A 22,838-nucleotide genomic window follows, 5' to 3' on the forward strand; every position below is an offset into this window, starting at 1 on the left:
GTAATTGAATCAAAATCACTGTTTATTTATACATTTTGTTTTAAACTTTAACATGAACTGAAATTAAAAAAACAAAAGATATAATAAATATTTTTTATTTTTTGTTATTTTATCTTTTTTATATTCTTTACTATTTTGTCAGAACCCATAGGAATCAGTTAAAAGTTAAAAAACACAACCATCGCAGGTCTGGTTATTAGAACTATTTTTATTCTTGTTAAGATAAAGAGTAATTTTGCAGGTTCAAATTGTAGCTAATGACACCAATCAGGACTTATTTCAATTGATTAATTTTTTTGATTTCGAACCCCTCGCCCCTGTCGGCGTTTCGCGTTCGCGTGGTAACGTCACAGTGGCTGTCATCGCCGCAGACAACCGGCACAAATAGGATTTCTCCACATTGCACCCGAAATCAGATTTGTGTAGAATTATATCTGAAACAACATCCGCGACTTGACGAATGTTTATGAGTCGAGCGCCACCTCAACACGCCTAAGCGTTCTTCAATTTACCGCTCGAATCTACATTTAATAACGGCCGAATCGAACTTCTGATCAAATTCAATCAAGCTTGAAATTATGATCGTGAAAAACCCGATTTTTCCCCGACTTCGTCATTATCGCCGCGAAAATTGGCGGCAAGCGAAATCGTGATAAATTACCGATAGGTACACATGTAAACACATGTCTATACAGTAATAATTCTGCGAAATGGCTTTGCGTAGACGTAAACAAAGTTTTTCGTCGTAGCTTTTACGTGATTGGACGGAAAAATGTATTGCTTGAATGGTCAAAACAAGGCAAATGGAGCGCGAGAGAAAGAAATTTTTTGATCGGGGAAAGACTGACGTTTAATTAGGTTTTTTCACAGGAAACCGCAAAATGTTGTTAGCCATTGTATAATAGAGTTTTTAATTGTTTTTCGGCCAGACGAGGATCGGGATAATAGCATAGGTGAAAAAATAAACAGCGAATTTAAATAAGGAAAAATGTGCAACGAATTGCGGGTGAATTGCTACAGCACCGCTGGGAGAACTCACAAACCAGAATCAAGTTTCATTTTTAATAATTGTTTTATCTTTAATAAATTTCCGGTTCTGTCAATACTTTGTTATTTCTCCAAAATTATCTTCGGCTTAGCATCACTCGACACAGCTTTTGTAATAAAGCCCCGGCTTGTATGTGTGGGGTCTTATTTCTCTCCAGGGCCGTCTCTAGCCTTTACAGCCGCCAAGGTGCAAAGTTCTGAGTACCGCCCCTGTTATTTTTTTTTAATAAAAATTACAGCTTTTTATTTTCAGTTGTTTTTATTTTATTATTAAATCAGAAAACAGTGGTAAAGTTAAACAAAAAATAACAAAACTGAAACAAAATCAACAAAATTCAACAAAAAATGACCCACATTAAAAAAAAAGAATTTTTTGGGCTTTTTAATAACAAAGTCCCCAACAATATCACTTACGTGTAAATCAATTTTATTTTCGATACTACGTATAGCTAAATCTGATAATCTGTCTTGTGTCATACTGAAGCTTAAATATTTTTTTTACAATTTTCGTTTGCAATATTGGAAGCCAGAAAGTTGCTTTCTCCCTTCAGACATCTATGCATTTAAGCTACACAATAAGTAAGTGCAACGTTAGAAAAACAAGAATTAAGAATTTTTTAGTTATTAATTATTAATACTTTACAGTTAATTTTAAGCTTCTTTACATAACTTTAATGCATTTTATCATAAAAGAAACTAAAAAAAATATACTGAATTAAATAATTTGTTGATGTGTGTTCTATTGTATAATCAGTCTACTATTGTAGTGTTTTCAAAATTTAATCGATATTTTTGAAGATTTTGATTTCCTATAAAAAAAACACAAATTTATTAAAATATTCAACATTTTTGATGAATTTATTCTTTGTCCAAAGAATCAATGTAAACACAAAAATTATATCTTACCTTGTTTTTATGAAATCACTTAGTTACTTTTATATACTACCACTACCTTAATCGGAATGAATTGACTGCTAATAAATTATTTTATGGGTAGTAATAAAGCGATCAGTAAATAATTCAATTTTAATTAATTAATTAATTTCAATTAATTTAGTATAAAATGATAAATGACCCGTACTTAATTAATTTTTGCACAGTAAAAATAATAAACGCTAAGTAAAGCACGCAGAGTATTTTATTGTAATTTGTTCAGTAAAAAAAACAATTTGCACAGTAAAGATAACAAACGCTCAGTAACTTTAGCCAAAATCAGTAAAACAATATAAAATTTAAAGAATTTTCAGTCTTGCTTACATAACAATGTATGACCCCTGTGCAAGAATGATTTTAGCAAGAGCTGGAAACTGTGCACAAATGGTAATCAGTCTAATCAGCGTACGTCACTTTTTGCACTGCTGTGCTCCTATACCACAATTTTGTTTTTGAACGCTTTGCGATATTACGATTTTGCTCGGAAACATTTTGTTTGTAAATGTGTGAATATTAAATTAATTAGTTTTGCTAGACATTCATTCGTTGTCTTTACTGTGCATTTATTATTTTTGCCGAATTGCCGAAATTAATAAAAAATGATAATATTCAATACAGGGTGTTTCACATAACTTTACGAGGCTTGCACCTAATTTACGTACCCAAATATACAAAATTCACAAAACACTAGATACAAAAAATACACATTTAATTATTTAATTTTTGGAAACCCATGACAGTAGTCAAACTAATCACTGTTTTATTAATAGTCATAAGTTTTTCAGAAGCAATTCATTTGTCCTATCAAGAGACGGCATAAATATGATTCTAGTTTATCTATCTTAATCAATAACTAACTAAAAATGTTGTAATTTTTGAAAGGGTGAACAAACTAGGAAGATTATCCAGTTTTTCAAAATTTGTAATCGAGTTCGTATCGGAATGTGTATTATTGATTGCATCTTACAGGCGCAGGTCTCGTAAAATTATGTGAAACACCCTGTATAATAAAAACATTGCTACGGCGCGTAGTTCACCTGACCTGTGCAAAAAAGGTTGCCGCCCCTTATCGTTTTCTAAGAAAAATTATGTTTCTCAAGATACTAAAATGCAAACACAATATTTTTCTTAATTGAAAAATAAAATAAAAACAAAACATAAATTGTATTTATATAAGAGACATATGTATTTAATAGTTCAGATTGCCGCTCCAAAATTGCGCCGCCCGGGTGCTGTGCACCCCTTTCATTCTCACTTAAGACGGCCCTGTCCCTCTCACTGCCAACTTCTCGGAATATTTACACGCATCGCGGTCATACAAGGCCGCACATTGTCAAAGTCAACATTAAGAAATTTTAATAGGGGCAAGTTTGCGGCATGCGAATAGGCCACACCCCATTCCATTCGAAAACAGCTGTCTGATAAGCATCTCGACGTGCTAAGGCCTCTCGAAGAGCATGTCGATAGTAACATCAAGGGCGGGCTTTCACTGATATATGGTTTTTGTTATGAGTGCTAACGCAGATGTCTATGTCTGTCCTGTGATGATGTCATGTGTAAAAGTTTCATCCATCACTAAACGAAAGAGAAGTTTTTATCTCGGGAATGTATGTTTTTTATCAGCAATTCAAATTAATAAACAAATCGGAGTAAATTGTAATTGAGCCGCATCCTGTATACTGCGGTCAGATAGTTTACCAAACTTCAGCCGACACTTAATGATTATTGATTGATGATGGCGAACGGATGACTAGAAATTACAACATGTATGTACATCAACCAGGGACGTTTGGTGATAGCAGCGAACACGAGACACAAAAACAAACATTGTTAGCATAGAGAAAAAAAAATTGTATGCCACTCAGCACATACACTACGCAAATCAATTGTTTAACTCCGGAATTATTAGCGCTAGCCTTTTATGCTTAGTTCCGTTGGAAAGAAAATTTAATTTTCTGTCATATACAAAAAAGTTATGGAGAAAACATATACAAAAAGTTATGGAGAAAATTGCTGATGAAGTCAAAATCGAAAATGTTAATTCAGATGTAACTTCAAAACTATTACGAATTTTTCAGTTTATTACTCAGTATCTCAAAAACCGAGTCAAAAACTACGCATCGTAGAGTATTTCAAATTGTTGCGTCGTGTTCAACGCATAATTTTACGTCTAGAAAATCATATTTCAAGCGTTTTTACGACTTAAGATAAAAATTGACTATTTTTACGATTTTACTATTGCTCACCTTCAAAAACTCAAAAAAATTGTAAACTGTAAAAATTGTTTAAACTTGACATAACGTTTTATGCACTTTTCTGAGTTTTTAAGACCTCTAGAGATGTAAAAAACGTTATACAGGATGCGACAGAAGTCGCGCCCCAGAGAAAGATGCGATATAAGGTAAGATACCAGGAACATGGAAAAAATGTTAAAAAAATGTATCTATATAAATTTCGAAGTTATAAGGGTTTAAAGTTTGCACTTTGACTCTATTTATTTATGTTGAAAAAATAATTTTCCAAGTTTTTTTTGCTATAGGCTATTAAAAGGGGAAACAAGGAAGCTGTATCCTAAATTGTAACTCTGTTCAATGTTATTTGTGGTTTTTATTGGCAAAATTTTTGTTCCTGTTCTATATAATTGTAAAAAACATATACAAGATCATCAGTATCATTAAATAGATATAAAAAAAATGTCAAATGTCAAAAAATAAATATCAAAATTTTTTGACAAATAGAATTTTTTAAACATTTTTTTCATGTTCCTGGTATCTTACTTTACTTGAAAATTTTCTCTGGGGCGCGAGTTCTGGCGCAGCCTGTATAGATCAATTTTAAAGTTGATTTGTTTTTTTGATTTTCGTCGAAATTTTAATTGATTTTTGGCACGCATCCGGAGCGGTCAATGCCAATAACTCTGGACTTATTATTTGGTACCGTTAGGAAGAAAATTTAATTTTCTATGATAAACAAATAAGATCAGTGTTCTACAATAAATAGTTATTGAGAAAAATTTTTTTTAATCAAAAATATCGAAAATATAAATTCGACTATAACTTCCAAACTGTTAAGAATTTTGCAGTTTTCTTGACGTCAATCGATTCCCCGAAACATTCTAGATATACTTATGTCAAAATATTATATCATTGAGATATAGTTTTGCTGCAATTTACAAAATAAGAAAAGTAAAATTTTGTTAGAAAACCAACCCCCCTCCCCCCTTAAAAAGTGGTTTTTAACATATCTTATTTGATAGATTTTGACACGATGATTAAATAAAAATATTTTTTTTTTGCGAGATATTGACTTGGCTTGGGCGTCAATCGATAGATTTTTTTACTCTAATTACGACTTTAATTTTTTTTCATAACATAGTAATATCTCAAAAACTATGAGCCCTAGGTCAAAACGGTTTGTAGAGGCGTATTCTCGAGTTAATTTTACATATAGCACTAGTTTTTAATAATAATAATAAAATTTTGATTTTTTGGTCAGAATCGCATTATTCGCACTTCAAGCTTATTCTTAACCTTATTACTCAATATCTCAAAAACTATGGCATCGTAGAGTATTTTAAATTGTTGCATTGTGTTCAGCGCGTAATTTTACGTCTATAAAACTTTATTTTTACGCTTCAAAAACTCAAAAAATTCGTAATTTTTTAAAATTTTTATTGAGACTTTAAACCCTTTAGAAAACGTTATACAGGGTGTTGCGTTTTTATTGTTACAAATTTAAACAGGTGATAGAATATTTAGTTTTAAGACAAAAGTTTTCTATAAACATGTATCAAAAAAATTTATGTAAGCCAGCTACACCCCCTAAAAGAGATGTTTTTTAATGAAGATTTCCCACTATTGCAGAACAGATTAAATTACAAAAGTTGGTACAGCCGATAACCTTCCAACACCTGAACGAATTCAAAGATCAGTTGTCGAAATTTTTACTCACGGGCGTCTTAAACGGTAAAAAAAAAATAATTTTTAATTTCTGTCTTGTGTATGGTCTGTAAGACAAATTGTAAACTGATTTTATTCAAAAAGAGTAAGTTGTATCGAAAAAACCCAAGAGACCTCTTTTTTGTGAAAAACTATGGAATTTAAAATTTTATGGCTGGAAGAGGTAAGAACCAACAGCCAAAAAAGTTAGGATACTTTTTACCCTAAACCCCCCAGTTTAGGATGCCCCTGAGTAAAAATTTTGACATTTTACTTGTGAATTCGTTTGGGTATGTAAAGATTATCGGTTGTACCAAATTTTGTAATTTTATCTACAATGGTTTCTGAAATATTGGAAAAAATCCATTTAAAGATGCACCCATTTCAGGAGATGGAGCTCCCTTATATAATATTTTTCGATACATGTTTCATAGGAAACTTTTATCTTAAAATTGAATATTCTATGACCTGTTTAAATTTGTAACAATAAAAACGGAAGACCCTGTATAAATCAATTTTAAAGTTGATAATTTTTTTGATTTTCGTTGAGATTTTGGTCGATTTTTGGCATCTGGAGCGGTTTGTTACCAATAACTTCGGACTTATTGGTGATAGGTTTTTGTGTTGATACCGTTAGAAAGAAAATTTAATTTTTTATCACAACAAAAAAACATCAGTGTTCTACGATAAATATTTATCAAGAAAATTGGTGATAAAGTCATAAATATTGAAAATATAGATTCGACTATAATTGCAAAATTATTAGATACGAATTTTGCAGTTTATTACTCAATACTCAATACTACTACTCAATATCTCAAAAACTACGCTTCGTAGAGCATTTTAACCCGTTGTGTCGTGTTGAGTGTCTGATTTTACGTCTAGATGACCATATTATAATCGTTTTAATAAAAAAAATTGTTCAAAAACTATGAGTTTTATGTCGAAAATCAAGAGCACATATTTTGTTGTAGTAAAACCAAAATAGTAAAAAATAATTTTTCGTACATATAAAGCTATAGTTTTGAAATATAACAGTCGTCATGTGCCAAACAAATAATTCTTCTATTCTTAAACAGCGCACTTGCGAAAGTTTATTGTCGATAAAATATCTATAATTTATTTCGGAGTAGTGCGACTTTATGAGAGAGTTGGAGTAAACAAAATGAAAATTTGGGTAATCATTGTAATTTGAATTTGTCCTTTTAATCAGCTCGCGTAATAAAGCTTGTAGCTGGAAATTTTAATTTTTGCTCCGATAAGGAAAAAGTGGAATTAAAACGGCACAAATTATCATAGAGATGGCATCCCATCTAATCCGTTTCGTAACAATAACAGCCATCCTAATTATCATATAAATTTTATTGCAACCCTAAAACACAATGCACGCAAAAGTGCTTCTGGGGTGCGAAGTTGTCCGAGCTTATGACCCCATTAGTGGGTCACAATCACGACGTTACAATTAAAGGAATTCGGGACGCATAAAGTGTTGTTGAACAGAGACGGTGGGTCTACAAAGGCCCCATTGCCGCGTCAATATGTTTGTTTCTAATAAAATGGCACGCTTGCCCACATAACCATCGTGATAAAGATCTCTCGAAATGGTGTTTCACTGTTATTTCACTGGTAATTGTTGACAACAACGCCCTTATGGCCACTTACGTTCGCCAGATCGATATTCAATTTCGTCTGTCTAATTGCCTAATATTTAGTTTGGTTTTGTTACCGAGCACTAAAACATATTTTAATCTGCTTGCAAGAGTGATTTACTAACACTTTACGTTTGCTTAGGATTACTGTGTACACTTTATTTCCGATGAATTATTTGAGGAGTGAATTTTTGACGTGTATTTACATAATTTTCATATTTGCATTTACAGTGAACCGTGATTCTACTAAACTTACGTTTCAAATTATCAAAGCTCTATTCGCTCTTGACTCTCGTGTGCTGGATAAACACATAATTTGGTTAAAACGTGGAAAGATGAAGAAATGTGTTTATTGAATCAAAATTTACTAAATCAAAGGGAATTAAATGAAACGAGCAAATTTTGCACAAAATACTTCTCTGCAGCATAACATTTATATAATCAGCTAAAACATACGAGCGTAAATTGAAAATCATCAGTAGTTAAACAACTATTTAACTTTTTTAACATTTATTTCTACATTTATTACTATAAACCCCATGTTAAAATGTATGCTATTCCGCCCATAATGAAACCTCCACGTTTAAATAATTACTATTAACCGATCAAAATATTAACACCTCATTTTTTGACACAGCCGGATTATTAGAAATTTTTTATTTTGAAAACATAAAATTATGAAATTGTTTGAAATTTGATTTTATTGTGTGTACAGTAAATAAATATTAGTGTTACACGGATGTAAAATTTTATGTGAATCTGGATCCGTCTCAAAATGTAGGTACGAATTCTAAAATTATTATCGGTATTCCAATGGATCTGATTTTTTTATTCGTATAACCGTATAATAGAATTTTATTAGTGTTATTTTTCAAATCCTATGTGGTTGCAATTTTTTGCAATACTAAGAAAACACCTTGTTTATAAGTTAATTGAATGAATTAAATATCTACTCGTATAATGTTTAAAATTGAGTTTAAAATGGTGACAAACATTGACATTAAAATTTTGTAAATAATATTTTTTATTGCCATTAGATCATCAGCATTCGACATTTTGCACTACTAACTGCACTACTTAAATTAATAAACGCTTTCAAAAATCTCAACTTTCGATACTGTCGCGTGACGTTTGTTTTAATTTCATTGCAAATCGTTCTGATTATTTTGTTTATTGTTAATCATTGTTAGTTAAAGTGTTGCTCTTCACCCTAATCTGAATACGTTTGCGGATAAAATAGTAAGTACAGGGTATCCCAAAGTTCCGTATTTCTTCGATTACTCGGACAGTAAAGAAGATAACAAAATACGGTTTCTTTTGGACAATACACATTCATTTTTTCTATGATCCAAAAATATTTTCGTCATTATAGGTGACTCCTATGTAGGGTGGCGCAACAACTGCAGAGTGTTGACATTCGCAAAATATCAAGTAACTTTCAAATATCAAGTAACTTTTCAAATAAAACACCTTGTATGTTATTACTTTATTCGGTAAAGCTTTCAATAAGCTTTCTAAAAAACTTAAGGTTTGGAGGTCGAAATCTTACCTGTTTTATTGTACACCTTTTTAAAAATGAGTTTATCTAACTGAGCTGAATTATTTGCCTCACTGCGTTCGGTAAAATAAATGTTTAGCCTCGCCACATAAACTATCACTTTTACTCCTAATAACATAATATATTATTTATCATTACGTAGATATTATAAAAAAAAACTTTTCATTATTCACACCTGATGTCACAATAATAATTAATGGTTACACATGTATTTACATGTCTATAAGAAAGTGATTTTTTCAGGAATACTATCCCTACTAGAAACAACTGATTTTCAATAAAATTACAGGGTAAATATAAAATATGAAACCAAGCGTTTTTTTTTAATCATTTATCTTCAGAAAATAATAATTAATATAAATTAAAGTAATATAAAAAATGTGACCGTACTTTGCGAACGTGTTTTATTTTTGAGTTATATGCGATTTTTATTGTCAAAATTGCCATTAATGTAAAAAATTAAATATAAAGTAGATACTTGTAATCATTAGAATTTTTAGGGCATATGGTTTATGAGAAAAATGGTTTTAACCTTTTAAAAAAAATCGAAAAATTTTATTCTTGATTAAACATCAAATTTTTATAGTAGTGTCAAGCAGGGCAAATGCGAGGGCCATAACTAAATTTGTAAACTCAGTTTCATATAGCTCATTTACTAGTTAATTATAAAGAATTTTTATTTATACATATAGCTTACTACTCATATATTAGGCTCTTATTTTAAGTATTTAGAAATAAGGAAAAAAAAAATTTTTCAAAAAAATATGGGTCTAAATGAAGTACCATTACATACTCATTATTACATTTACCCCCTGTAACGGGGCAAATGTAATATTTATAACGAATTTAGTAACAGAGTTTTTAGATTGGATTCTGGGATAATACAAATAAAAAAAGATCAAAGCAGAGTTTGTTTCAGAGAGATCAGACAGTTAGACAAACAAGTTAGAAACTTTTTAAAAAAATAGCATTATAATCCCATGCATTTTAAAGAACCGTCACGAAATGACACGTCACTCATTTGTCCGTCGATAAAACAATATTAACAGGTGATTAGCTTAAATTTGCTGAAGTAAGGATGTGATATCAGATATGGTAGCACTGAGTTCTTTTAAGAAAATATAGCTTTAGTACGTTATTGCAATTGCCCCACCTGATCCTACTTTAGGTTTTTCAAAAAATAAATAGTTTAAGCCAAAAACTATTGGTTCCATACTTTTTTTTAACCTGATATAATTAACTATGTTTTTTTCTAATTCAGTTTTTTGTAATTAATCTTCAAACTTGACAACCGGTGGTAGGTAAGAATAATTGAAAAAACATAAAAAATCGTTTTGGAACGTTTTTTGCATGACACAAGAAAAAAGAAGCACACAAATTTACAGAAGATTTATAATCACTGAATTTTGTCAAGATCCGTTTTAGGATCCAAATATTTCTTCTCATATAGAATCCAAGTTTCGCCCACGAATTCAAATTTGAATTTAGAATTGATTCAAATAGCGCTAATAAACATACTAGGTACTGTTTTATTATATCAGATATTCTCATTATCATAAAAAAATAAATCATATACCTAGCTGTGCAGAATAGATTTTATCAACTAAGCAAAAGAAAAAAAAAACTTAAACCGTTCATTCATTGATTAAAAAATCACAGCTTTAGTACAGCTTCGATATTCAATTTCTCAAACATTTTTTCTAAACTTTCAATTAACACCCACTCTCAGTGTTGTCCACAATTTCCTCATTTCCTCAAATTCTATAAACCTCAATCGGGCCCCGTGCAGCTTTTGAAATATCACCGGTCGTAAATTCAACACAGCAGCGACACTTTAATCCCTCCTGTAACAAGCTCCAAGCACAAATGATTCTTTAAAAAAAATATGCATAGAAAAAATTAAGTGCTTGTGATAAACCAGCGCAGGGCATTTGTGCATCTCGCGAGAGATCCTCTCAGCCTCACTCAGTCGCGTTTCGCTTGTTGGGGTGTCCGCCAGAGCACAGCTCGTGATGGTAGTAAATACGTGGAGTGACATATGTTGAAACTCACCCTCAACAAATCCCAACAAATTCGAGGTAATTATGTAGTAATGAACGCCGGAATTGTTTCATTTTCGTTTCGGAAACGTGATGTTTGCCAGAAGGTGTCTAAAAATACATTCGAAATATTTACAGAGCCAGTGGTATCAAAGCCCCTGAAAATAGACTGTTACTGGTAATAAGGGAGATGCGTCTGAAAGCCGATGCAATAAATCATCGCTTTATCGGTTTTTTCTTTGGGTTTTTTTTCATATTCGTGACGACTTCATAAATAGAAGCTTTGGTAATTGGAACTAGACCAAATTTTGACAAATCGATAATGAATTTTTATCGTGTGATTGTGCTAGTATGAACTTGTCACGTGTTTAAAGATCCGGAAGGAAATCCGGGAACAAGAAAAATCGACACACTTTGTTGGGCAACGAAGCGAAACTGTTACCACCAACTTTCCAGACACTTATTAAAAAATCACTAACAAAAATAAATGCTGCTTGATCAGCTGATACCACAGGCGAGATTTTAACGAGTAATATTGTTTAATAATTAGAGACAAATTTGCACTGGAATTCCATCGATTCTTGCATATTGAGTTCTTAATTAATTGCGATAGACGAATCATTTGTTTCCATTGTTATTTTCAAACCCGATTTAAACTTCTCTAAATTAAAACTCCGGCTTTTTTGTCTCTTAGTGAATCCCAACCAAGTCTTGGATAATTTCATTTGTTTTATTCTAACATGACTTAGAGTTCCTAAAAGTTATTTTGATGTTTCGCTTGACAATAAATAATTTCAAAAAACTTTATGAGATTTTGAAACGCTAACGTAAAAGATGTTTCATCTCCGGGTAAATGAGATTTGTTATTTATTGTCATGTTAAAGTTAATATTTTGTCATTTTCTTCCACGCGATTGCCTCATTGTTTCTTCATTTACTCGTGTGGCCCTAATATTGGAAACGTCTATTTATGTTTATAGTTATTATACCAGGTGAACATAAACTATAGAGGCAAACGTTTTTGTGTAAATTACTTATTTTTTTTTGAAAAGAAGTAATCAAAAAAAACAAATTCACACCTTTCATTAATTAAAAAAAAAATTGCCACTAAAGTAACTGAGTTGACTTTTTGTCCGGAAAAATTTTTGAGGACTGTTCTTGAGCAGATAAACTAACCATTTTACGTACTATTTTAATGAGTCCCGAAAAAACTTATTTTAGGGACTCAAATGAGCCTCTAAAGCGGCTATTTTCGGAAACGTATACAAAAAAGACATTTTTCCTTTTTTTTTTCAATTTCCTAATTTTAATAAATGGCAACCCACTAGAAAAACGGTTTTTTACAAAAGCTATAATCTACGAATTACTCTATCTACATTTTATTCAATTTTTATCGAAAAATATGTTCATATAAAGTGGCCACTTTGAAAAAAATTGCATTACTTTAAAACAAAACTAAATTTTATTCTCAAATTTCGATCATAATTGATAACGCTGGAAATTTTTATTAATCATTATTTTCTGCAGGCAAATGATTACTTTGTTTTAATTTTCTCTTCACTTCGTAGTTTTTATTTCTTTTCTTGTTTACACTTTTTTGTGACATATTTTTTTTTGATGACAATCAATTTTTTGAAACATTTTAGATATGTACAGTATGTTTCCGGATTAAGTTTACAAGAGGAAAAATAATTATCTTTGATTTTACGCCAAATCTGCAAAGGAAAAACATTTTTTGTTTTACCTGAAACAAGAAAATCTGTAATCAAAAAATTCATTATTCTAACTCAGTAGAAAAGAAAATTAATTTTTTTCTTGATTTTGGACTAGAATAATTTTTCTGTGTTTCAAATCCTATCACATTGGCGGTTTTACAATGACAATGATGTCACTTTGCCAAATAAGTTTACGCAAGTTAAATAACAAAGATGTTTGTGAAAAATATAATTTTAATAAATAGCAACTTAAAGAAACTTAAAAAAACAAAGGCATTTTTAACAAGAACTATCATTATATAATTAATAAAGAAATTGGCAAAGTGACATATAGTTGTCAAATAAATAAAAACGCCAATTTGATAAGACTTAAAAAAAAGTTTTAATTACAGATTTGCTTGTTTCAGGTGAAGCAAAAAATGTTTTTCCTTTGTAGTTTTGGCGTAAAATCAAAGATAACAAATTTTTTCATCTTGTAAACTGAATCCGGGGACATACTGTAGATTTATTTTAAAACATAGACTTTGAATCTACTGAGCGATTTTTAAATGCAAATATTTTAACAGGTGAAAGTAGAGCTCAAAAGAAGTCAGAACAACTAAACTTGCTTTATCCAAATGTTTTTACAGTTTCTGAAGATGTAAGCTCTATTTTGGCGTCGGAAAAATTGTAAAAAAATGCAATAAACGAAGTTTAAACTGTTGGGTAGCTATTTTATCCCAAAGTTTACATTGCAAGTTGTCGGTAACATTTGAGGTAATGAAATTCGATTATATCTTGAACAAAAAAAAAATGGATGCATAACTCATAAGACAATGTATGTAATAAATTTTGAAGAGTCAACCAAAAAAATCATATTTGTTTACAATTTGAGTTGAGTTATTTTGATTTGTTTTAGCTCTACTATCACATGTTAAAATATTTGCACAAACTGTATGTTATCCAAGAGATTTTAATGTTAATTCTAAATATGGATCAAATTTTGACAATCACAAGTGGGAAAAATTAAAAAAATTATATTTAAACATTTAAACGTGGTTCTCTTTCTAGGAAACGGTATGCTTTACAAAAAAATAAATACTGTTAAAGTCTTACTACATTTCTGTTGAACAGCGGAAACCAGGAGTCAGACTAGAGCGCATTTAAAATTTTGCTCTTTAAAAATTAAATTATTCGTTTACTAAAAAACCACTTTACTAGTTACACTTCCGGATTTGTCCGGAATCAACAAAAAAAATCAAACAAATGTTTGATGCATTTGAAACTCATAATTTCTGTTAATTATAATTCCACCTCAATTAATTCCCAAATCGATAATTTCAATGCGCCTCTCGTGTCAGTGTTAATTCAGACACTGAAGTTAATAATAAATTAAAGTTGCAACATGACATCAAATCCGCCATAGCAGCCGCCATGTCATTGCGTTGATTAGCCCCCAGTAAAAATAAAGACGACTAAAGTAATTGTTGTCAATTCCGACCAATTAAGTTGAATTATGTCATACGTGGGTCGTTAACATTCCTCGTCTGTCCGACGAGATTTTTCGTTAACACCCAATTCAACAAGTTTTAATGATTTTTCCGGGGTTGGACCTGCTTGAAATGCAAGTGAATTAAACGATGTGGTTGTTGTGTAAAAATGCGTTGATTCAATGGCGCATAATTTCGTTACACGCCGCTTCAATTCAATTATTCGGGACTCAGATTAGAGCCAGTGAAAAATTTCGGATGTGGGTATAATGACTAATGAAAAATTCAGCGTCGGAAAGCTGGATCTACACCATCTGATATTAGCCTCATAGAGAATTTCCAAAAGTGGCTAAATTAGTAATGAATGTTTGTAAACAGATGTTTACTGTTTGCTTCAATGAATTATTGTAATTAAGGAATGTCAATTATTTGATTGAGGGAAATTTGCGATGCGACAAATCAGATTTAACACACGGGTTATTCAGATTTTTGCTCTTGAATATTAATTAAAGTCAGAAAAAACGAGTAAACAACAAAAATCAAAAATAAACCTCGGTTAACTACCATATTGATTCATCAAAAACTGAATTTTTTAAGTAGATTAATCCTGAATAGTATCACATTTATCAATTTCGTTCAGTTCGCAATTTGTTCCATCTGTTTTGCTATTTGTTCATCGAAGTGGAAGATCAAAAAATCCTGGTCAACTGTCTATCAATCGTTTAAATAGAGACTCGTTTGCCATTTTGTGAAAGAGCTTTTAACCTTGCTCGTGTTGAATTCAAATGGAACATTCCTCGGGTCGAGTTTGTTATTGTTTCTCCCTCAAACAATAACTAGACTTTTGTGGCGATTTTCCTTAACTTTACTTAATTCATGTCTTAGGTTTTACAAAATGTAGAATGAGTCGAAACTTGTAAAATGAATTATGCAAGCAGCATGTGTTCGCATTTAGTTGCGGTGTTGCTGTTTCCTAAGTGTTGTTGGATTCGGTTCGCGGACTACATAATCCGATAACTTAAAAATACTGAAAAAGTTCACGGTGGTGCGTGCTGCTGAACTTTCAATCCACTCATTGCGGTAATATTGTATGAAAAATTTCATTTTCTCGCTGACGGGAAATTGCAAATAGCGTTATGTTGTCGATAATGCCGACGCGAAATCCCAACTGAATTTTCTTCAAACCTAAGAGGATTGCCGTTTAATTCCAAATTGTTTCTCCTTTCTCATTATTTATAGAAAAATCGAAGTGAATTACAATTCACTCGCGCAATAAAAAACAATTCCTGTATTTTAAAACTCGAAACTTGAAGTTAAGGTTTAACAAAATACTTATTAAAAAAAGAGAAATACAAAATTGCTTCAAATTATTATAATCTGAAACAGTTTGACCATTTTTAGTTAAAATAAAAGGGTACAAAAATTATGTCAAATAATAGAGAAATGCTTTTCTCCATACTTTAAAAAAATCTGGGAAGAAATATTTAAAGCCTGGTGTTAGGAAGGCTTTTAATTTCCTGAGGGCCATAATTCACAATTAATTCACAATACAACGTTTAACTGTATTTTGAATTACATTTTCCTTTTCTCAAATAAGAATTATGTTTCTGCCAAATTTGGTGAACAAATCGAAAACGCTATTTTGCCGCTGTTATGGACTTCATGTGATTTCGTATGTTATTGATAATAAAAAAGCTCAAGGGCCTATAAAAGCTTAAAATTATGCCCACTTTTGCGTGTTTTGAAACAAGTTTATAGACTCAAAATACAATAAAAACATTAAAAAGAACACATTATTAAAGAAAAAAAAATTGCAAAAGAGGGGAAACAAATTCAAGGTTCTATTAGTATTAGTATTTTATTATTATTAGTATTTTTTATTATTTTATTAGTTTTATACATTTTTAATAATGTTTGATTTTGTCGAAGATGGGAGGAAGTTCTTTCTTGAATGTGCCATGCCTCCCACGCTCAGCCAACAAAAATTCCTCGCCTGAGGAAGATACAATAAAGGTATCGAAACGTCGCGACAAATTTAATGGTTTTATTCATCCTCTGTTCTGTATACCAGTTTCGACAAAATCAAACAATAATATTTTAAGAACAAGAAATACAAAATGGAGAATTTTTAATAATGAATTAATTTTTTATAAGCTGATGCAATAATTAAATTATAAATTTCTGAATTTTTAATATTAGTAGTAGTTTGCTGACGATTATTTTATTAACATGATTTTGTTTTTGATAATCAAAATAGTAAAATATGTACTTGAAATACAATACGTATTTCAATATAAAGTGTAACAGTATATTCAATGTTTTTTAAACATTTTTTAATTTAAACGATGTTTTTTTAGCGAAGTGGATGTTATAATTAATATTATTACAATTGTAAATGCTTTTTAAAATTGAATTAATTTTTAAATGGAAGAATTAATAAACTGATAAACAATTGGATTTCTACTGCAAAATGCGTCAATTTATTTACTATTATTTTTAAAATAAATAAAAAACTAAAATGATATTTATCTATGTATTAAAGAAATAAAGTAAAGTAAAGTAAAGTATTTTAAATCTAAACTGTGTAATAACTTTGTTTATTTTTCAGTGGCATACAAATAACTTTGCAATCAGAATAACTAGAAAATGTAAATTTGTCACATAATGTCAGATAATTTGTCAAAATATTTATTCATTTGCAATTTTAACAGTAAAAAGCGGTATCTAAGAGTGTTTACGTCAATAATCACTAAAAAGATTTAATTTATTCAATTCCAGTTTATTTTAAGAGTAAAAATTGGTATTTCCTTTATTTTATTCCTGAGGGTTCCTGGTCAACATTTCGAGATTTTAATTGACAAGATTATTTATTTTTTTCTTATTGACATTGTCTTGGTTTACTTTTCTTATAATATGTAATTAAAAACACGTATTTTAACAAAAATCTAATTTATTTTTAAGATCGTGTGCTGCTATAGAAAAACTGAGAGAATAATGTTTTGATTTTTAATTGTTTTTTTTTTGTAAATTGTTTAATTAACTTTTATTTTTTTCGCACAAAGTGAGTGGAAGCGTTGAGATTTGTGATATCGATTTCCATTGCGATTGAAAACTGCACCATGATTGTGTTTCCTCTTAAAACCGATGACTTTTATAATGCGACCTGAACAAAGGGATCTGTTTTGAAATTTGCGAATTGCGTTGAACACATTTCGCTTCGGGGAATATTTTTCCTCCAAACATAAAAATGCAAATTGACGGTGTGTTCACCTAAAATCCACATATTCCGAGATTCACGACGCTACATAACAATTACCCGACCAACAAAAGTGCACATATGCAAATGCATACGAACCTCAAAGGCATCACACAAACCGTGTTAGAGCACTTTCGTATCTTTACCATTCTGTATATTAAATATAATTATCCTCCAGTCAGCGTTGGCAAAAACAGATGTTTGGAAATGTGGTGGTGGTGGTGGATTTAGTTGTCGACATTCACGCACAGGCTTAGATATCACGCACATTTCCGCCAGATAACGACCAAATTTTCAATTGATAAAATTTACCCCAAAAAAACATTCTACCACATGTTTTAAATAAATTTTTCTCGTGTTGTAATTCTAGGCCAGTGAACTTCGGAAATAAGATAATTAAACTTGACGCAAAGTTTTTGTTTCGCAAACAATTTAAATGATCTTTTAATCAAACTTTACTCTTCTCAGAACGTAATTTATTTTATTCATGATACAAGAATAAGAAATTCGAAAAAATGTAATTAGATCCAATTGTCGCAAAGTCATTAAAAATGTATCTCACTAGCGACCCCAGTGTGCAACAAACTTTTCAACCTTAAGCCAAGTCGAAAACAATATTCTATTATTTCTCCCAGTTTGACCACTTTTTACCTCCTTGGAGGATTGTTAAAGTAGTAAAACAATTCCATCATAATGACTCGTACGGCTTTGACAACTTTATTATCACTAATATGGAATTTATTAGTGGAAGAGTCAATTCCAAGCCTTGTTGAAAATGAATGATGTTTAATAACTCGAGCAATAAGCGAAAAATAAATAAGTAAAACCTGTTGAAGTGGCGCTGAGCCAACATTATAAATATTACAAGGAAGGTATACGACTTTCGTGCAAAATAAAACCTCCTGTGAGTAAAATGTGAGGAAGGAGTATAAAAATCTATCCCTCACATAAAAACGTACAGTCTATAAGACTTGAGTTGTGACAATTTGTCGATATTTCATTTAAAATCCTTGCTTAAAAACAAGTTTAATCTTGTTGAGTACACAGATATGATCTCCTGTTTGATTCAGTTAATTAAAGTTAGTGTTAAAGGAGGCTGATTAAATCCACGCTGAGAATGATCCAAATTGGCTCGCAGAGCTCGGTCCTCAAACACGAAACACAATTATTGATTAAAGACTATGTCATTTCAGCGAAAAACATCTCAATAAATAAGTGGACCAAAACCCATACATTATTCTTCATTTTATTTTCAGTTGGTCAAGTTTTTCCTCGAATAGATCTCACCGTTCCCGTGTCAATAATTGATAAGTGTTTCTTTTCAGGTTTTATCTTTCAGCTTACTTTCATAACTTGTCATATAGCTCTGATGTTAAATCGCCTGCGTCAAGTCAATTTTTCCATCTATATTTTTTCGACGGACTTAATATTGCAGGTGTAGTGCGTCAAGTTTAACAAATATGTTGCGAAGAAAATTACTCCTAACTGCCAGTCATTAATAATAAAATTCTTCGGAGATATCGCAGTCACGTGAAACCTTCGTTTTTATTAAATTCAGCCTTGAAATTTTTGTTACAGATGGAGCTTGGGTAATGACCAGCGATGGTCAGATGACCATGAACGCGTCTTTGTGATTTAATTAAAAGACTATGTGTTAACGATGGCAACCTCTTTAACCGGAGTTGGAATTCTTTGGGCCACGTTGTCCCTTGCAGCGGCCCTGCTTTGCTGTTCGGGGTTCTACTTGCCCTTTTGGATACAGGTAAGTTGACCGATTTTTTTTTAATTAAGCCTGAGGAGCTTCACCCATATTTTTACAAAATTACTTGTGTTAAGTACGATAAATTATGGTAGCTTCAAGAAATGTGGTAATTAAATAAATTTAAAGCCTCTTTTCAAAAAAATTTGTTTGGTGCAAAATTATTTTTCTTGTTTTTGGTAATTATCTTCTCTTTCTTGTTTCTTTGTTATATGTTTTAAACTTTTTAATTAATTTGATAATTTTACAGTATCGGGTTAATCTTATTTTGTAAAATTTGCCATTTTATTGAGCTATGAAAGAAAAGATACTCTAGATTTTTTTGGTTAAACTTAAAAATTCTACAGTAGGTACAAATTGTATAAATTTGATGTCATTATTTGCTATAGTCATGCATAAATAAATTATTGAATAATTTACTCTTTACAATTAACTTTAAAATACTATTTTTGTATACACTCAAAAAACTAGCTCTTTTACGAACTCATTTAAGTTACTAGGATTAGTTTTTCAGACTCAATAATATAGTTATTTTTATATCAAAAAAATTTACAACAATTTTAATCTCGGTATTTATTTTATTACCGAGGATGTAAAGTGCCAAATTCTTAGTCAAAAACGAGAGAATAAAGCGTCACTTTATTTTCTGTTGAGGAAAATTGTTTAAAATAACTATTTGAAATATTATTTTTTTATTTTTAACCACTATTTTTGAGAAATTAATCATAGATCAGACACCGCAATGTTTTTAAACTAAACGATTTTAACTTCAAACTTACAAGAACTGATTTATTCACGAAAAAATAAATTCTACAAAATTGAACAAAAAAAACTGAACAAGAACAAGATGATTTATTGAGCTGAATGCAAAAACTTAGAATGTATTAGTTTTTAGAAAAAATAAAACAGATTACTTTCATGAAAATACTTTTTTCAAAGGTTGTCGAGAAGGTTGTTTTACAAATTAACAATTTTTATTACCATTATTAATATTATTATTTACATACTCATATTTGACAAAACAAAACACTTTTTTTGGTACATTCTTTGTAAAAGTATTAGTTCTCTAACATCAAATCGTTTTTCAATTGTTATAATTTTGTGAAATTTTTAACATAAAACACGATTTCTATATTTTTTTATGCCAACAATTTTATAACAATTTTTTCGTGCTTTTCTAGTACTCTTATGGCATTCGCCATAAATTGCATGCATATTTGCATATTCTTCGTTTGTAAAATAAGCAAGCATAACGAAAAAATTGGAATAAATTGTTAATAAACGAAACTTAATAATAATACTTGCACATTTGACAGACTTGAAGTTAAAGCCATTTAGTTTAAAAATATATCATTTCATATTTTATTTTTTTACTCGAAAACGGTACATTTTACGAAAAAGAAACAAAAAAGTTTTTAAATTGAATGGGTTTTCAAATTGTAGTAATGCTAAACTAAACTAATTTGTGTTATAAAGTTATAAAGCAATTTATCTCAAGATAAAGAAAAAAAGATAAAAAATATTAACTCTATTTAAGAAAAAAAACGTATTAATTCATTTTTAATGCCTAATATACATATGGTTAAAATGCTCGCAAGACATTCTGTATAATAAAAGATTTAAATGCGTTTGTGGAAGCTTTAACAAAAAATCTTGTGCTCAAAAAATTTTTGTGGACGAATCGTTGCTGTAATAAATGTATTATAGGTACATACTTGTTACAAAAATAACTATTTTAGATTAGTAACGCATTTTAATGTTTTTTAAATTAGCAATAAGTTAATTGAACATTAAATAGCTAAATTTTATGAAAATGCAAGTGAGGCTCTTTACAGCATAAATATCATTTCATGTTGTATAAGTAGAGGTTATTGTTGGCAACATGCAATAACAATGCAATTGACAATAGGGTTACAAAGTATTGATTAAACCGTCAACTATATGTGATTTTATAAAAGGCCCAAAATTATTATTGTTGTTTCTATTGCTGTTAATATTTATTTTTTACGTTAAACAATAAAGGAACAGCAGATTTCGCTTATGTTTTAATAAATAAATAACAGGTGGTAGATGATGTGGGAAAATCCACTCTATTTTTAGTGTTACTGTGATTTTCCCAAATATCAATTTCTGGTTTAATTTATTTTTCGTGATTACCTTCGATCTATTTTAAATTCGTTTTGTTTTGTTCACAATTCAAGAATCCCATTTTCTGTATTCCTTTTCTTGGAAATGTGAAATTTATATCTTGTCACAGCGAATCCCCTCTGTTAACATATCCAAGTAACTGCAAGTGCAGTATTGGAAACTGACAGGAAATTTAATGTTGCACATCGTCTTGAAATCGATACGTCAAAACTTGTCTAAATAGAGGCATTTGGCGTTTCCATTAGCCCTCAAATCGTGCCACTGTTCCACATAGATAAGTGTAATAATAATTAATCCCAACGATGACGCAAACTTTAATTTCTCATCGTCGAAAACTTGAAACAGGCTTATAAGAAGCTTATTGTACATGTAAATGTTTACTCGAAGCGCAATACGGTGAACTTAGGTTGTATTAAAGCGCGAATTTAGGCCCATAACGGGTTAATTTATCGCACGAGGTCTTAACTTTTCCTGTTACACTGACGCAAAATTTCGATTCTTTCACAAATGGCCCGATGTGGGGGGTTTAATTGGTCATTGCGGAAGCTTTTTAATTAGAACATTTCATAATTTAATGTTTCATCCACTATCCAACGTTAAATATTACTGTAATAACGAGCGAGCGTTGAGGATCTCGAATTGATTGCTTCTGACCCCGAGAGGAAAAATAAATGTTTACTTTAAAATGGACGGATACGTCAAGCCTGACGTTAATTTCGTATACGAAATACAGTCAATTATGAATTTTAAAACAGCAATTTTTTCGGAGAGCTGTCACGAGTAATTTCACGAATGACGGAATTGCAACACAAGGAAAGAATTACAGAAAAGCTGCAGGTTTCACGACGCCATGTTGCAAGCCTTGACAATTGGACAAAGTCTGATTAATATTTTGTGAATTTGAGAAAAATTTAATAACCTTTTAAGGTTTTACAAATCCACTTTCAATGAAAATGAATTAATTGAACTTGAAACCTAATAAATTTTAATTTATCACCTTTTAACATGAGATCTTTATTTGCCAAAATATAAACCAACATTTCGCGTAAAGACGCATTCAAATTCTTATACATTTAAAAGTAGTAAAAAAAATATGATTCCACACGTGCTTTTCTTAAAAACTATAATTAAAACTCGTAGTTAATTAGATGTTTAGATAAATTTTCCGGCCAATTTTACATAAGATTTTGTCAATTCATTTCAATTATCAAAAGTGTTAAAATAGTATATTGTATCACAAGGCAGAGAAGAGATCTTTTATAGCCGAGCTGTTTGTTAGCCGAAATGAGGGAAATAATAAATGCGAGGCAATAAAAATTTTCTCTATT

General features: G+C 30.4%; 1 protein-coding gene across 1 annotated transcript in view; it reads left to right on the forward strand.

The window, feature by feature from the left end:
• Nucleotides 1-11,066: 11,066 nt before the first annotated feature.
• Nucleotides 11,067-22,838, forward strand: part of LOC123007307 (LHFPL tetraspan subfamily member 6 protein-like) — an 82,768-nt gene continuing 70,996 nt past the window's right edge. The window contains exons 1-2 of the mRNA XM_044402537.1: nucleotides 11,067-11,203; nucleotides 19,182-19,365. Coding sequence (XP_044258472.1) covers nucleotides 19,264-19,365 — 102 coding nt within the window. The 5' untranslated portion in view covers nucleotides 11,067-11,203; nucleotides 19,182-19,263. The remainder of the gene's footprint in view (nucleotides 11,204-19,181; nucleotides 19,366-22,838) is intronic.

This window comes from Tribolium madens, unplaced genomic scaffold (assembly GCF_015345945.1).
Source record: "Tribolium madens isolate multiple individuals breed KSU strain unplaced genomic scaffold, Tmad_KSU_1.1 Scaffold_3;HRSCAF=73;Tcas5.2_LG2, whole genome shotgun sequence".
NCBI classification, from domain to species: domain Eukaryota; kingdom Metazoa; phylum Arthropoda; class Insecta; order Coleoptera; family Tenebrionidae; genus Tribolium; species Tribolium madens.